The 18,878-nt window shown below is 39.6% G+C and overlaps 1 protein-coding gene across 6 annotated transcripts in view; it reads right to left on the reverse strand.

Moving 5' to 3' along the window:
* Positions 1-18,878, reverse strand: part of bahcc1b (BAH domain and coiled-coil containing 1b) — a 242,676-nt gene that overhangs the window by 218,090 nt on the left and 5,708 nt on the right. For 5 of the 6 annotated variants that reach the window (XM_060844921.1, XM_060844920.1, XM_060844919.1 and 2 more), the window contains exons 1-2: positions 16,302-16,602; positions 14,228-14,549 (exon numbers count right to left, since the gene is read on the reverse strand). In XM_060844921.1, coding sequence (XP_060700904.1) covers positions 14,228-14,426 — 199 coding nt within the window. In that variant the 5' untranslated portion in view covers positions 14,427-14,549; positions 16,302-16,602. Of the gene's footprint in view, positions 1-14,227; positions 14,550-16,301; positions 16,603-18,878 lie in introns of those variants that run through there. The other variant, XM_060844917.1, reaches the window with a different exon arrangement.

Raw genomic sequence — 18,878 nt, forward strand, 5'->3', positions numbered from 1 at the left:
ACCTATGCCCAGTGTCTGTCTAGTGTGCTTCAGTGCCAAATCTAGTCTCTATTATGATATTCTTCACAGTTAAACAGTTGGACTGTCTGGACTAAGACAGAAATAAATTAGGTACTTGAGGTGACTGGTACTCATGAAGTCAAGCTGTAGCAAATAACCTATTCCTTCACGAGAGTGGAAATATTTTTTTAATTAAAAAAATGGATATACTGGGAGAAACAAAAAAGTTTGTTTTGCTAAAATTCAATTGTTGTTAATGAGCTTCAGCAGCAAGAATCTATTAGGAACCTTTTGGGTATTGTCAAAATGTTTTAACTATTAAAATATCTGTAAGTGATACCATACAGTAACCACTAAAAAAGGCAGCAATTGTGAGTATCATAAAGTAGTCTGGAAAATAATAGTGCAATGTTATTTTAGTCATTTTTGGGAGGCAATTAAATTTTGGATTTCGTAATTAAGGGTACCCCAATAACACCCACAGGGTTGATCCAAGAATACAGTACAGTATTCTTGAAAACCAAGAAACTAAATTAAGATGAAGAGATAGACATGTGGGCAAAACAGGAAATCTTCAGTAAAGGTCCACAAATCAATATACACAATTAGAATGGAGAAAAAAAAACTAATTTCTGGTATAAAATATTACCAGTTATAGAATTAAAACTCGTCGTGGTCAAATCATCAAATTTTTGACGGGTAATGCTATGCTCAACAGACGAGTTTGTCTCGTGCAACTTACGAACAGAAATGTGGTCATTCAACTTTGCACAAATTAATGTCTCTTCTTTCATTTGATATCTACAGCTGTTTGAAATTGCTGGAGGCAGAATTTCTATTTGCTAATGTGCAGTTTTACTTAAAAGACGGTATTTATAGTGAATAAGAGATTTTTAAATTGTATTCAGTTTTTTTAAGATTTTCTTCTTTTAAGAGATAAAGCTATACTGGAGGACACATTCTTCTATTTGAGTCTCAGGAGCTCGATCTTTGGATCATATGGTCAAGGAAAACTGGTCACTGCACAATGTGTTTGTAGTATTTCTGAAGAACAGAAAGGAATTATTCAAAATCGTTTGTTTTATTACTAATATTTTTATGGGGATTCTTATTACAATTTTCCAAAAAGATTATAATAAATATTCCTTAAAGTGTATGTCAAATGTCAAGGGTATACATGTAACAATTCCCTTAAATATTCAAACATATGTTCATTACATATTATTCAACAGGCAGATGTTGCACACTTACCACTACATAATGTCTGATTGGGAATTATTGGGCAAAACTATTTCGCTGCATATGCTTTGTAGTTCCTTAAATTTCCCGGAATTTCACATTAATCTTCAGAATTAAGGTTGTGCTTTCATACTCTAACTGAATTCAGTTAAAAGCAAGATTGGTTGTAATATTATTGCAAATTAGACATGTATGTTACTTATAACTAAACACACACTGCTCCAGAAGCAGCATGTTCACAGAACTATACTGCTCACTAGCAAGAAATTCCTGATGACATGAGGGCATTCATTAAAGGTCAGGTAATGACAAAAATCAGCACCACCCACTGGGCTGTGTATTCATCCTATGTTCTTTTGTATAAGAAGTGACTCATGCATTTTCTGTAAGCTTCGTTCATGAATCTCTTTTTTAAAAAATCACAATGCGTAGCTTTACAAAGGATAATCCTACATTTAGTAGGTTTTGAACCTAACCATTACTTGTTGCATACATCCAATATGTGTGCACTCTCGTCTAATTCAATGTATGGTTTGAAAAGTATGATAGTTTGAATTTTAAGTGTCAAACCTTTCTCACTCAGTATATGGTATACCCTATCATAGATGAAAGAATAATTTATTTCTGTTATCATCTGGAATAATATGAATTTACAATAATTTTCTTATATCTTCACTGGTAGTGCATTTTATATTTTTGCAAATATATACTACAATCCATTAGCTTCATTCTCAGTAATTCACATTCTCTAATGTAACTAGAACCCCCAATTGTGTAACTCACTTGTATCCATCTGTTACTGTACATAATTCAGACAACCAACTAACATCAGCACTGCTACTCTTTGGTTTTGCATGAGTGTCTAACAGTTGGATTACATTTATAACAATTAAAGTAAACTTTGTTTTCTGGTTAAAATGCAGTGCAGCATAACTGACTTTCCTCAGCACAATGCGGTGTTGTATGATGAAAATAACAATGGTAATTGTTAATCCTATCTCCAACGCTTAAACAAATGAACAGACTTTAAAAGTAGTTGAAGAAGAAAAAGATGTGCAAATGTCCCAAAATCACAGTGTCCATCTTTATTGAAGGTTAACTTCAGCCGGAGAACAATTGTTCAATCATTTGTATTAATAAACGTAACACAAAGAGAACATTCAGCCCATCATTTCAAACAAGCTAAATGTTAGAACTATCCAAACGTATCATACTGCCTTCTTATGCCCGCCCCAGTATGCATTTATTCCCTTTTCTGTTTCACTACCATTCCAAACAAAAGGATAATGAAGTTCTACTACAGTTATTTGTATGAACTTTTACTTCTATCACTCTTTATGTATCTATGAATATATTTTTATATATTCAAATATTACTGATAGTGTTAAACAGAAAGGTGGCATATAAACACCAACATACACCAGTTGAGCTGAATGATCAATTTCTGTGTTGAAATTTCTGTGTAATTCATAATAACATCTTTTGTGTCTGCTGTAACTGTCCAATTTTCAAATCTTCAATGGTTATATTTCTTTGCTGTTATTCTTTCAAATTGGCTTCTCCTATTATTTTTCTACTTTTATTATTCCCTAATCATATCAATCAAACCTGTTCATTTAAAGAAAATTCTATCCAACCTCAAAGTAGAATTCAAAGCTTTTCTGGAGATCCAGTGGATTAGATACTTCACTTTCACCTTTCAAGAGTCAACTCAGAATGCCAACAAGATTTTCTGGCTGCAAAGGGAAATTACCTTGTGCAATCTCAATCCAGTGGGTGTAGGTATAAGACATAAAATTATTTCTAATACAGCACTAATCGGCACTCATTTAACAGGAACCACAGATGGGTGTTATGGAGAATGCAAAAATTTCACATTGGTACAGAAGAGAATGTTCTTCTGTGCATGGAGTTGGGGAAGAGTAGTGGGATCTGTTCTCAGCATTTGCTTATACTACATTTTACCTTGAAAGCCTTCGCACAGCACTGGGTATAAAGAAATAGCAAACTTAGTATTCCACAGCATTAGTCGGATGATTAAAAGTGTTTATTTTTTAAATGATACATAATTCCATAACATCTCAGTATATACCAACAAGTATAAAATTTATAATGTGAACATCCTAAAAAATTCAACAGCTCAAAACAAATTCAGAAACGTATCTATGCCATCTTCCAATTGCTTCTATTTTTTCCCACATAACCCATCATCCCTTGCCAGGCCTCACCAAGAACCCTGAACTGACATATGTCCTTTCCCAAATATTTCATGGCACAAGCCTGGTTTCCTCAGCATTGGCCCAGTGCATGTGATGCATAAAAGAAAGCACATTTACACAAAGACCTCATTATTCCCACTCTTGGCTGGCTGCCTTTTGTGCCTGCACAAGGAAAATAATCTGGAAATTGAGCACTCCCAGACTGCACACCAGCCTTGAGCACTCTCAAGCCCAGTTCCCAATTCCTGCCGTCACCTCACTAATGCGGGATCATCAGTTTATATCATGAATACCTTGGTCCACTGACCTCACTCTTCTTACTCTCTTACCTTGTATGCATTCATGTCTCCAGGCTTCATGTTATCATCTACCCATTTTCACAAATTCATCAGTTCTCCCTAGTTATCTTGGTCAAATTATACTCCTCTGCTTGGATCTAGCCTCTGGTCAGCTTCTTGGGAACTTTACTAGACAACCATACCTTGATCTGTATTTTACTTTGTAATCCTTAGTATGCACCTGCTATCTCTGTTCCTCTCCACACTCCTTTTGAGACAAAGCCCACTTCTTCATCCCAGCCATTATTTTACCCTGTATTCTGTCAAATGAAAGCAGCAAGATGGCAAATGGTAATTCCTCACTTACACAGTAAGAAGAAATTGTTCTTGTGGTTATCAAGAAGCCTGTTACCACATGTTCTCAAGTAGATCACCATGACATGTGACAGGAGAAAGAGAAAGTATGTTACATGAAAAAGCACAATATCAGAAAGAAATATTTAAAAGTGAGATGCATCTGAAATCTGACAAACATAAAGAAAAAGTGAAAGACCTGCAGAGAATGTCAGATAGAGAGAAAGACAGAAACTGTATGAGAGGGTTAAAGTCACGGAGGGAAGCAGGGATAAGAATGATTTGTACAAAATGAGAGCATAAAATGATTATGGAATTAAAAAAAAATCAATGAGGCTTAAAAGGGAAAAAGAACAACAGAAAAAATTTAAACAGTCCAAAATACAGAATAAGGAAACACAAAAAAAGAACTAAAATGTTGAACACAAGAGGAAGGGGAGGTGTTTTCCTGGAAACTGAGATACACGGCTTTTAAAATGTCTTGTGTATAAGCAATGACAATGTATATCAGTTGGTATTATACAAGTAACAATATGTCTGTCCCCGTAATTTTTGACAAAATCATGCTACTCTTCTTCTGCCAATTAAGCATTCCATTATTAAATAAAACTGATATGCTGCTGCTGCAGCAATCTTACCAACTTTTCCAAACCTTTCAACTTACCCTTCACTCATGTCATTGTCAGGTACAATACAGATGCAAACTTTGGAGATCAAAATATTTCAAAAGGTGTAACTGGTATCTGCAAAATGAGTCACTGAAAAAATATGCCACATACAGCAATAAAGGGTACTTACAGGTAAATTAGTTAACAGGCTATTAATTTACAACAAACTTCAGACTTCAGATTAGTAAGAGATCTCTATGAACTTTTCAGTAATCAAAGTCTTTCCAGGCACATTATTAATCAATTACTTGATTTTTTTTTAACAACACTTCTGAAGTTAGCACCTTTGCTGCTAGCACCAAAGATCAATCTAATTAAGATTACTGCTTAAAAATTATGCTTTGTTGCATGGACATGCATTTGGAAAAAAGACAATTCATAGCAGCAAAATGAGGGTCTATGCATGGTTTGAAGCAAAATCTTAGGTCTTCTGTGTAAACAGTAAGGTTTAGAATCTGTGTGGTACACTATGGATGTGGTGTACATGAAGCAATTATTACTCTGTGCAAAAGTTTATTTTCATGAGTTAGTCAAAAAGAAACCTTCAGGCATCAATTCACAGTAAACATAAATAAATGCTGCAGTGTGAAACCCCATTTGTTTTCTCATTTTCTCCCCCTCATCAAATAACAGTGGCCATTCATGCTTGGGTTTGGTTCCAGACATGGCAACCATCCAGCATCTCACCAAAGAGGTCATCCAATACAATGAGTATCAACATTCACCAATACAAAGTGCTCGCAGCCCATTTGACCCTAAGAGGCAACCAACTGAGCTCTATTCTTAATTCACCAAAATCCACGAACAAGCACTTTCGAAGAAGGGTCACTTGGCAGTAATCATGAATGGAAGCACTGGCAGATTTCCCCTCTTCTAGTCTAGGAATAGTAGGGCTAACTGTATCTCCCACACGGCCAACACCTGCTGAGAACAATGAATCCAATATAGACAAAAGATCAAACTTGCCTTCCCTAATCTCTATGGGTTCGTACCACTAATTCAAATGTAATCAGAAAAGCATTAAACATCACTTAGGCCACAACTATCAATATATATTGTGATTTTCTGACTAAGTCCGAGTTAAACTCTAAGCACAAACAGTGCGGAGATATTTACTCCGACCTTAGTTTGGAATAAAAATGTTCATTTCCTGATATGAGCTTAAAACCAGCTGCAAATCAAAGTAATTCAAATCACCCTCGTGTAAACACTCTAAATCAAATAGTCGGTCACTCTGGCCCCCAAGGAAAACCACAGCATAATAGGTCTAACAGTATTAGGTGTTTTATGTCAATGAATACTTTATGTGCTATACATGTCGTGTGATATGTGGGGATGTTTATGCAGTCAGCTGCCAGAGTTCCAAAAAGGCTATAGAACAGCTATTGACACAGATCTCAACACAATCTTCAACACAGCTCCCAAAACAGGCTCCAAATGCAGCCTCAGTGCAATATGCTTATTGTAAAACAGCCGATACAATTCCAACACAGATCCCAAAATAATCCAAATAAAGCTCTAATCATGTATTCCCAAATCCCAACATACATTCTCAAAAAAATAGTTCCCAAGATCCATTTTAATTCAATTCCAAGCACACCCTACTTACAACTCAAATGTGCTCAAGAGAACTGAAACACTCTTCAGACCGTTATAAGAAGTGTCAATTGTGAAAACTAAGTCAATTTTATTTTCTAAAAGAGTTAATGTAGCACAGTTACAAATGTTTGTTTTAGCAACATCTCAGACAGAATAGTTTGGTTGTGGAGCAATATTTTGCATCCATGATATGCAGCATCCAAAAACCATTGTGAATGTATTAAATCCAGAAATGGGATGTAATCTGAATGCTATGAGAGGGAGATTAATTTGGAAAAAATACATAAACTAAATTATTTTTGCAAATTATAGCACCGATTTGAAGAGATTTTGCAAATCAAATCATTAAATCTTATCATGATGCTACTTTTGAAAATGCTCTTAAAAAGCAGTATAATAAAAGAATCGGCACTTTAAATGGTATCCTCAGGACATCATAAGTGTTTCACAGTCAATTAATTACTTTTAAGCTGTAGTCACAGGTGATTTGTTGGCAAATAATGAAAATAGCAAGCAAAAATGTCACTCCAAATAGCAATATATAGCAAGCAGCATATTGAAACATTATTTACTCCTTAAATAATGATTATTTCTCCATAAAATGTCCTTTTCCAGTCTGCAGACCTCTTCATAACCTGGTATCATATACTAAAGCACACCCTTTTCCTGTCACTAGCATAAAAAAATTAAGTAATATAATAGCAATAGTTAACCATAGTACAGTTTCGTAGTGGTTATGTTGCTGGACCAGTAATCCAGAGGGCTGGACTAATGATTATAAACACACAAATTCAAATCCCACCACAGCAGCTTGGGTATTTAGATTAAATTAATTAATTAATCTGGAATTAAAAGGCTAATCTCAGCAATAATGACCATGAAACTATCGGATTGTCATGAAAATCTATTTGGTTCATTTTTGTGGGAGGAAATCTGCCATCCTTATCTGAGTCTGACCTATATGTGACTCCAGCCTCATGGCATTGTGGTTGACACTTTATTTCATGAAATGGGCCATCAAACCACTCAGATACATTCAAGAAGAGAGTTCATCACTTGCCTTTTCAATGACATTTAGAGATAGGCAATAAATGCTGATCATGTCAACCCCGCCCCCTGCACCCCCAAACCATGAATGAAAATACAATAATACCAAATGAAATGATGAATGCCCAATAAATAAAAGCTAGGAAAACTATTTAAAAATGAGAAGCAATTTTACAAAATCATATTTGAAAATAACTGAAAACTACACAAGATTCTGAGGTCTTAAGACCACAACTCCAGCAGCCCATTTCAGTTCAGCAGGCATCAAATGTATTAAAGACTTTGAAGAAATACCAAGCCATAGTTTATATAAAAGAGAGAGAATGAAACAGAATCATTCATTATTCTGGCAAAACCGATGTGAACTTTAGGATGTATAAAATATGTCATTCAGAGATTTCAAAGCCAGGTAAATCCATTTTGTTTTTGTTTACAAACTTCAACCAGGAATCTGGAATTCAGGGTACAGTTTAGAATAGGCCATTGTTTGAAAAAAATATTTGTGGTCTTTTTTTTTCCCAATCGGTTCCCCACTACGATCAGCATTGACCCTTCACCAAAAAAAAGTGCCTGAAGCAGTTGCCCTCAACTGCTGCTATCAGCTTAGAGGACTGTGAACTAAACTACACACTGACTGCAAAATTTCAAGGACCACCAAAAATCTCTGAATGATAATCTCATATGTTAAAAAATCTCTTCTCCCCCTCCAAGCATACGCGTGCTTGTGTTATAAAACAATTTACAATTAATTTACTAATACGGATAAGTGGATAGATTGGATTACAGCGTACAGCCCCTCGTCGAGCCCACGACTGAACATTTTAAACAGCTAAATCTGCAATCCATTATACGGTTTCTTTTTTTCCCTCCTTATATATGTAACTTGTTACAAGGAAAGTTTTGACGTTGTGACTTTTTTTTAAAGTTGGAAAATAGTTTTAAATGTGGTGTTTCAAAAGCGCGCGCCCTGACGTGTGGATACGATGGAGACTGGAATGAGGGCGATGTGGAATGACTAATGAAATTCACTCGGGCATTTTCGCTCCGTCCTGTACAATTTGCAGTTACGAAGAGAAAGTGCACTTTAAAAAAAATAAAATAGTGCCAATTAAATTTCGTCAGAAGAAACCAGTTTAAGAATGTTCTCATTAAAGCTCATGTAAATGAAATATGTGGAGGGGGGGGAGGCTATTGTAAATGAGGGGGAAAATAAAACAGCCGATGCCTTTCTAAACAGACTGAGTGAATAAGATCAGCGGGAGTTAGAGAGTAAATAAATAGTAAGATTAGAGAGGGCGGGGAATTCGATTCAAACTCTGCACAATACAGCAGCTCGGGAGCTTTAGCTGCCGCCGTGTTCTCTCTTTTTTTTGCGGGGAAAAAAAAGAATATTGCAAAGAAAATTCAAATAAGCTGTTCTGTCTCTGGGATGGAGTAAAGAAAAAGGCGTGCAACAGCGTTAGCACGCTCGGCTCTGAGCTTAAAACAGCAACTGAGAGGAGAACCCTTTAAGGATGGTTTTATTTCAGGGTTACTTCTTGAGAGAGGGGTTTACTGGCGAAATTGGAATGGGGAGGGGGAGGTGGGATTCAACGCAATGCTCGATTATTTAACACTTCGAACTTAATAGCGCTGCTGTTTGATAATCCAAGCTAGCAAGATAGCATCATCTGCCCACAATCTTGTAGACGCGACTGCTCGAGCAGTGACTCCAGATCCCGGCGCGGTTTCTGCTCTTTCTCAGTGGCGTGCTTTTCATTTCGAACTGATTTCTGCTTTATTCCACCCTTCATCATACATTTCAGTTCCCTGGGCTCAGGGGACGTTGCAAATGTGTAAAAACGAGTCGGTAACTTGAGGAATTTGCAAGCTTTTATTTTAAAGCAACTGCAATAATTGCGAATGTAAAGGATAGATGGTGAACGTCCCGGTGGAGGGTGGGGAGTGAGCTCAGTTGGAAACTGCTCGGGAATCTCTCATCCAGAACCCAGGAGAATGCAGATTCCTGTATCATTTCCGACCTTATTTTCTAAAATGAAAGTTGCTTTGTTTGCACAAACACGGTGAAGTATCGTCACTGAAGGGGATTTAAAAAAAACAACTTTACCTGGATGTTTCCAGCGGGGTGCGGTGTAATGAGGCCGCAGTCCGGCCTTTCGGCTGAGTGTCCTGTGAAGGGCGAGGCGCTTTCAGATGGGCTTTGCAAATGAGGCGGAGAGGGTCACTTTCAGGAAGGTATTGCCCGCTCTTGGTGCTTTCAGATGCAGAGCAGCGGGTTACACAGATATATAATAATATAGCTACTTCAGTGTGTCTCATTGCGTGGTGCTTTCATTGGAATTTGCACGTCCTATTGCATCAATGGGTCTGTTTGAGCACATTTTTCTAGCCAAAATGAAAACCTCTTGAGGGAATGCCGGACTCTCCCATTACAGCAACCAGCACAAAACGGCGATGGAGCGAGCATTTGAATTCCTATTCCACTGGCGTGATCGTATTCATTCTCATTTAACATTTCAAAGAAGTGACTTCATCATTTAATGCTTCCTTTACTTTCTACTTCTCCCAGTACGAGAAGTTTACTAGCGCCTGAGCTCATTTCGTTTTCCACAAGCAGCATTAACCTTTTATTGCGTCCTGTTAACGTCCCCCGACCAAACACTGCGATTTCACGCTCGCGCCGATCATCCCCCCTCCCCACCCCGGGGAGACTTGTCCAGAATTGGATCCCTCAGCCGAATTTGCTCCGCTCTTATCTTACAGTTTCCTCTTTCCTGGGGAGTCCAAACTCGCTCTCCGGGAGGGAAGGGAATGGGGTGGGGGGGGGGGGGGGGGGGGAGTGGAAATAGGGAAAATATATCCTCGATGAATCGCTAACAACGCCAAAGGAAGACAGAGAGCGACGGGACATTTCCCAACTCGTGGTAGAAGAGTTTGTGTCCAATCGTCCGGACTGAGAGAGAGAAAAAAACTGCTGTGTGAGGGAAAACAGGAGAAAAAGAGACTGTGCTTCCTGAACAGTCCGAGTTCCTTGTGCTTCTAAAAAATTCAGTCGATTGCAGTTACATTGCAGTTCTCCCAAATTGATAATATCATGACTTGTTTCATATTATGTATAAACTAGGGTTATCTAATGAATGAACAGTTCGGTATTATTTTTATTAAACACCCTGTATTATTTCTAAGCAAATATCTTGCACAGCCACGATTTCTCCTTGTGGGATATTAAATAGAGATTGTGTACTCATTATTGTTTCTGCTGGATCTAAAAAATGAAACGTTAGTGTTGTGTACATATCTCTCTGCTAAGTGCAACACACAGATCTAGCTGCATCTCGCCATTATCTGTTTCATCTGATAAACGTAATAAATCAACTCGTCTATCGACTTGTCTGTCCAATAAATCTATTTGACTAATAAAACTATCTAAATATTGATCTACTTTTCTATTGACAGGCAATTTCACAAATAAAGTAAGAAACCGGTGCAAGTGGGCAATGTGTTGTGGACCATTGAGAAACAGAAAGAGAATTCGACAACAGAGGTTAAAAAAAACCCCAGCAGGATAACTGATTGAAGCAGACTGGAAATGCAAAACGCAGGAGAGAGGTGAAAAATGAGATTCTTTGTATCGACTGGCGAGGACATTAACAAAATAAAAGCACCGAAATCGTCAAAGACAGAAGGAGTGAAATTGTACTCAGATGAAGCAGACACGAACCAAGTTCTTTCTGTGAGCAGTTTATCAAGGAAACAGAGGGCTTGCCTGTTTTAACCGCCAGTCCCTTTGACACGGAATTCAAAAATGGGGCATTTAACCGTTTAGTTTAATTCTCGGGACACTTCACTTGCGATCTTTAAATTGAACCAGTGATAGGAAAAATATACATTTCCAGCTTCAACCGGTGGTCCTTGTCTAACAGAAAGAAATAAATTAAAGTGCCGTGAACGTCGGCCCGCCATCTAACCAGCGGACCGTCCCACTGTTTCCATTTTGGAAAGAGCTCCATGTGAAACTGTATCAGTATATTCACACAAAGCCAGTCTCTGAACTCAGCCATTACTACCATTGTACCAAATGTACACAAATGGCAAAATTTCTAGACCCTGGAAATCAGTCAGATACTCAGACCTGGGTTTCTGGGTGAATGCGGACCCTGAACTGACCCCTCGAGCAGGTAGCTAGCTGCAAACAATTTCGACTAAGATAATCCAGTCATGGCATAACTTTTTTTCTGCTGTTTCGCCCATTTATATTTTATTGGCTACATGAGCCCGTGGGCTGCAGGCCAGGATCAAATCCTAGGACATTCTGGGCCCATGGTACTGTGCTTAATAACCTTTAGTAAAGTACTTAAATAGGAAAACTACCCTCGACATTAGTTGAGCTCAGCTCTCTGAGTAATTGGACAATAGGAATATCGCTTTCTAAGACAGTGTTCACTGTTATATTTTAACTGCCTTAAGTTTTAAAGCTGTGAAGACATTACACCCATTCACATTGTCACTTTTGGATATATACATGACAACCTACTATGAGGCAATATGACACGAAAGATTTGTACATATAATTCAAATAAATTTGGTTAATTTTTATACAATAGCAGTTTGTTAAAACGGAAGAATGTGTTTACTCTAAGCGCTTTATTTGCTTTAATGTGATTATTGTTTATCAATACAAGGGTCAATTACTAGTTGAAAGCCTGAACAAAGGGATATCTACAAATTCATAACTCTTTAACATTTTTGGTATACCTCGCGTTTACAGAGAGTACATTGGCCGAAAAGGACAAAGTTGTTTGACTTTAATCAATGGCGAGCGCTGGGTCACTTCAGCAAAAATGTAGAGGCTGCCTGCTTCGATTGGTTTATATTGTAGTCAGATTAATAAAACGTCTTGACTCAGTGCCAAGTGCATCAAGCGAAACGTTAAAAAAACACACACATTACAGGACTCTGTCTATTCAGAATGCGTGTAAGCGTTCTCAAACATGGTCGTGGTTTCAATATCCTTCACAAACTTGTCATCTTGCTGGTCAAATCCCCTGATGAAAGTTGTTTTATTCGCAATTGGGATTTTAATCCACAAATTTGGCCATTTCCGAAGACAAATTTGCCGCCGCATTAGGTATAACTTGCATCCATCCATACGCTATTAAATATTGTTTAACACTGATATATCAATCCAAACATTACTAAGTAATAACCTTCCTTTCATTTGACTAATGCAATATCTGCTCACCATTTGCCTCCAAGCAAAACTAGCATGGGATCCAGAATGATTTGTTTTAATATATATCGTGTGGAAATGTATTTTTTTAAACCCATGTGGTTTACAGTAAGTCTGCAATTTACTGAGATAGCCTCACAGCGCAGTCGGTGACCGGGCTTTTAGGCAGTATCTCAAAAATGGCAATTTAAGCGTTTTCCGGGTGTAACACGTGAAGAATCGCGCCCTCGTATTTTGCGCTTCGAAAACCCACCAAACGTGTTATTGATCTGCCCAACTTGTCAATGCACGCAGAGGTGTGCAGTTCTGAGGATTGGGAGGTGGGAGGGGAGAGAGAGAGAGAAGGGGGTCTGCTTGTTGAGGCGGGAGCTCACTGACTATTCTCGATGGTGACACTGAAGTGATATTGGATTTTTAAAACACCCCCCACCAACCGAAATATCGTCCGGGTCCGCCGATGCACTACGAGGAACGCGGCTGTGTGTGTGTGTGTGTGTGCGCGCGCGCTTCTCTTGTTTTAAGATGAAATTTGATCCAAACTATAGACTTAGAAACCATCACTGAAAAAAAAATCAGAAACACCGGCATTCACAACATCTGCTCTGACCAAAAAAAAGCCCATGAACTGACAAGCTCGATAATGTTGTTATTGCTGTGACTATAGGGGACTGCTTTTGTGAAGGACCGTAAGGTTGGAATCTGAATGTACAGTTTACATAAAGGAGTTTGGAAACTGCAATGGGGACCCTGTGCCCGGATAAGGATGTGCCTTCCACAGTAATGTGGCAAATCTATGACGAAGTGTATTAAACCATATCTTCAGAGTGAGGTCTATTTCAGGGAGATTGCGTGCGTTTGTTCACCAAACTCAAGTGAACATTGGGCACCTCTCTAAACCAGGCGGCAGAATAGTTTCTTTTCGCTCTAACGCCTGCGCTGTATTTGTTTAACAGAATACCAGAAACACTTGACCAAGGCTCTGAATGTCGAGTGAACCCATTTTCACCCTCACACTTCGCAAACCATTTGAGAAGGCGGAATTTCGACCATTACACACCCCGGAGACAGACACACTGCCACTCGGCCTCACACTAAACGTGATGGGTGAACTCTTCCCGTCTTTCATTTTGAATGGTGCCATTCAGTATCGCTTTGCACGATTACATTTCTGCAGAATGTGCAGAAACGTAACGGTCAGAATTTTCCTATTGCCAAACACTGTATCAAAATACACATCTCGTGTGAACAGCCCCAGTATTCATCGTGTCTCTCTGTATTGTAGAACAGTATTGTAGTCTGAGATGTGCTCTACTCCAGGACAGCATGTAAGGTGCTTATCAGCATGTTTAGCGATATAAAGCAATGTTATTCAACCTAAGCATTATCCCGGGTCCATTTTAGATATTTTATGTTGAAAAAGCTTCGATTCCCTTTTTGTCAGTGCTACTTCCTGCGACATTAATGCAAATTAACAAAAGACTATACGAGACCATCTTTTGCGTATATTTCCAAAGCGATTTGCAAAATTATTTATCGCGATTAAGCAGCTTGCATTTCCACCCACACACGCAGCTTGTGTAGACAGACACTCACCTGAATGTGTAGCCATGGGGAGCGGAGATGGGAAGTATTTTGCAGGTTGAAAGTGAGCCGGGTGCGGTGCGGTGCTGTGGCCGGTCGAGGCGATCCGTCCGACGGCTCGGTGCGCCAAGGCGCCGCGCTCCCTAGCTGCCTCCACGCCGAGCGCATGAGACAGGAGGTGGGGAGGAGGAGCGAATTCCCTGCCGTCCATAACGGAGCCGAGATCACCCCCAGTGTAAAGATCCACAAATCCGGGCGGGTCTCCGGGAGGGATTCAGGCTGATCTGAGCTCATCTGAGTGTCCGCTTGCACAGCCAGCCGAGCCTGCCATCCTCTAGAAAGAATGGGAGAAACATTGATCAGTCAAACGTCTTATTTCAGACCTGGGGCAAAGAAACTTTGCCGTGCTCGCTGAGCCGCCATACTGCAGCCACCAGTACAATAACAGCAGCGGAAAACTCCGAGCAATCTTGTTCATTCAAACCCCCTCCATTTCCAACTAATGACAGGGAACAGTGGAACCAAGATAAACTCAAAGCCACGGAGCAGAAGAACCAACGCCCGAGACCATTTTAATAATACATATTCCTGAGAAAAAAAACACACACACTCTTATAAATCACACCAATTTACCTTAACACTTAGTAGCTTCAACAATGAGAGAAATATTAAAGCAAATATCTACACTTACAGAGGCTGCATTTAGCGCACGGCACCCGGGGACATAAATTACTCATGACATTCAGAGGATTAAACAATGAAATGTTTATTAAAGACGGCCCCGTTTCTAAGACGAATTGGTTTGTGCAACAGAACTTGTGCGGCATTTTTTCCCCCCTTTCTTTACCATTCTGTCCACTTCGATGTCCGAGATATATTGACACCCCCCGCTTTGGGGCGAGCGCGCTCCCGGTCTGCACGAACAATTTAATGCAGGAGGCTATCGTTCATTCACTCGCCCGTCTTTGGTCTTTTATCCCTCTCCCCTATTTCTCAGCAATCCTCCCTCCCTTCCCTCCTCTCTTTCTCTACTCCCATCTGACATTAATTTTTTGCCACAACACACTCGTATTTACAGAGGGAGTTATGAGGAATAGTTTAAAATACTAAACAGAGATGTTCATATGAAGGAAATCTACGGTAACAGCAGCATCCCACCACCCCCTCCTGCAATACCCCATTTCTCAATCAATTTCCTTATCTCAAAAGTCAGTTTTATTTTTAAAACCACCGAATATATAGAAACCCACACAAAGTAGACTACAATGCGTCCTACAGTTGAAGCTATCGCATACCCTCACGCAGATCGTGATTAAAGTATTCTGCACGAAGATGGAGCAATTAATCGAGAGGCTACCATTAACATTTTGAAAATAGTTGGAATCTGATGAAGGAAAATTGCGGAGTCCGGTTATCAATTCACAGCACAATATGACGACCGTTTCCTTCTGTGCTCCGTCTCATTATCTAACACTGCTGTGCTTTCAAATTAAAATCCAGGCATTTATTTTCTCGCCGACAACACAGCGGTGGAATTATTACTCATCCTTACGGCTTTTAGGGTTTTCTGAGATGATACCCTCTTTCCAAATTCTGAACAGGAACGGGACATTTCGCCTCATTGCAGTGCAATAAGAGATAAGACCGCTCCCTCTCAATGACGACTTGATAAAAGCAAACGGCACAGCGGCCGTTATAAATACTTCGCATTGTTATATAAATATATATATATATATTTATATTGCAAATTAGGACGACATTTCAGAAGGTGTATTGAGTGGAAGTACATGAATGAGCGCACTGTCTTCAAGATACCAACCGGCTAGACAGCACAGAGAGCGGGCACATAAGCACAGCCGTCCCGCTTGGGAGCTGGAGCTGCGGGGTTTTTTTTGTACAGACGGAATTGGTATTTTACAGCAAGAAGAAGGAAGGGGGGATAAAACGGTTTTTTGATTACATTTCTTTAATAACAAACAAAGACGGAAATACATTAATTTACACTTAAAAGTAACAAATATTTTAATTTTTATCATGTTTGTATTTTGACTTTTCTTGTATATATGTAGCAAAAATGTGTACTTACTGCAATTCCGAGTATACACTGCCTTATTGTGAAAAAAAGCAAAAAAGAAAGACTAATTTTTAATTATCTGGACGCTATGTGACATGCTACACTTCTGAAAAGGTTGCAGTTGAGCACGAGCACTAAAAGATTTCTTTGCTTCAACAACTTGTCTGTACAATGAGGCACGCACAGCGAGCAATCCTGGGCTCTTGTCAATCAAACTGTGTAAACAAGACCCCCATTGGCTGGCGGCCCGCCAGATCCCTGTCAATCAAACTGTGTAAACAAGCCTCTGATTGGCTGGCGGCCAGCCCGCGCCGGGCTGCATGAAAAGCAATTAGGGCGCGGCGACGGTTTCGGGGCACCCCTCACGCCGAGTTGAAGGAGAGCTGGTATAAAGGGAAGTGACGGTTTCGCGGCCGCCTCCACAGAGACCCAAATGGCCTAGGAGCAGAAAAGGGAGAAGAGTGAAAGAGTGGAAGTTGTAAGTGCAGGAGGAAGGTGATCTTCGCAGAGAAATAGAGTGAAGGGAGAACTGCAGTTGCACACAACAGAGAAAGAGAGAGAAAACAGTGGAAACGCCAGGCAGCAGAATTTGCAGACCAGAGCCAGAGAGAGAAAGCAACGTGGAAAAGATGGACAGACTGGGACAGAACAATTGCAAGGCAAAAAGTAGTGCTGTGAAAGGAAACAGGAAGAGTAATGGAACAGACTTTTCCAACACCAGGAAGGAGCCACGAAGATCATTGCGACAGAACCAGAGAAGCAGCAAAGAGATTGAATAGAAGACTTTAAACTTACTTAACATGTGCAAGCGTGAGTGTCAGAAAGATAAAGCAGGGACAACTGTGTCCAAAGGGATAATTGTGATTTCAAAGTTTACTGAGGAAAAGAGTTCAAAAAGAAATATGTGAGATCCGAACAAGCTGGAAGAATAAGCAATTGTACGCGATATGGGGTGAAGAAGTTTAATGCACAATGCCTGGCGCGATGAGGAGGTTTGGAAAGCTCTGTGCTTTGCTGAAAACACATGGTGTGTGTGTGTGTGCTTACATCCGCCTCGGCAGACTTCATTCTGCAATGCAGCAGTTTCAAGAAAAGGGAAGAATACAGATCGAGGTGGGTTTAAAAATAATATTTCTAATTCAATTTCTGCGTTGCCATGACTTCCAAAACTAGACCAGTCTCTTGTATATTTATACACGTGGGTGTGAACTTGCTCACCTCTAGATTTTCTACTCTCTTTTCTCTAACTTGTAATTCTCTCCTTTTTGCCTTCTCTCTCTCTCTCTCTCTCATTTTACACCAACAGAGGAGGCCTGTTGAAGCCTGGAGGACCAGTGGATAGGATAATTAATGCAAAATGACTGATGGCTGTTGAAGAAGGCAAGTCCTGCAAAGAGGATTGTGCGTGATCAATGAAGCATCACTGACTGACAGTTTCCTTCGATCTTACACCCAGATCCAACTACCGGAACGAGGATTTGTCACCAGAGGCCGGAGGCTACTCCATGCATGTTTGCAATGCAAGGCAAAACGCTGAAAGGAAAAAAGAAACAGGGGAAGAGAGAGAAACAAGACGTTTCTTTTTACAAAAAAAGTTAAATAAAAAAGAAGCTCGAGAAGAAAGGATAGGTATTAAAAAATCTGATAAATTTGAGAATGGAAATGATAGTTGTATATAATGTGTCTGTTTAAACTTTCCAGTACCGTATAAATGTTTTGCCTAGGCTCTCGTTTTGTGAGCTCGTGTGCGGATTGACCACATCGGTCTGAGCTACAGAGGTAACTAGGCATTAAACTTGTTAATATTACAGTCTAGCATCAAGTCTTAGTTCCCCCCCCCCCCCCCCATCCCATTTCCGTCATGAATTGTCAATTTTAGGCCGGCTTCACAAATTCAAAACCAACCAACCAGGGGGCTCCGGGCTTTGGACCTCGATTCGGAAGCATGACCGTCAGAAAGCTGCTTCATGCAATAAAATGGCAATGTGTTTCAGAGAGGAAATAGCGCCTTTTTCTTTCTGAAGTGACTGAAATTCAAACAAGCAAGGCACCGGGCTGTTCCTTTGCTGTATGATTTCAGGATGGGTTGTAAAAGAGTCTCGGAAAGAGAGGGACTGTTACTTTAATCCACGGAGCTTTGAGCGAATGTGAGAAATCTCTCTAATAGGGCACTGCATCTGTGTTGCATTATAAGCTGTTGAGGTCACCCTCGTAAATGCAAGAAGCTATTGGCACGGCTGCTTCATTACGATGCATTTTATTGAAGAAAAACGTAAAAGTAAACGGGGCTCGAAAGGACTGAAAAGCAGTCTGCTGTCTGTGAATGTTTCAGTCCGTGTAATTTTTTTTGCGTTTTCTTAATCGCGTGTTGAAGAGAAATTTGCGAAGATATTATCTGGACGGATCACGTTTCGAAAATGCAGCATTTGTTTTGTGGGGAGGGTAGTGGAGTGGGAAAGAAGGATCTGGTTTTAGCTTTAATAAGTTAGAACCTACCGATAGGCGTAACGACTACTTTTAAACATCAATTAGGAGAAAGTGTTCGAAGGGTAAACTTAGTATGAGTGACTGTAACGGCAAATCAAAGAA

Source organism: Hemiscyllium ocellatum, chromosome 25, assembly GCF_020745735.1.
Source record: "Hemiscyllium ocellatum isolate sHemOce1 chromosome 25, sHemOce1.pat.X.cur, whole genome shotgun sequence".
NCBI classification, from domain to species: Eukaryota; Metazoa; Chordata; class Chondrichthyes; order Orectolobiformes; family Hemiscylliidae; genus Hemiscyllium; species Hemiscyllium ocellatum.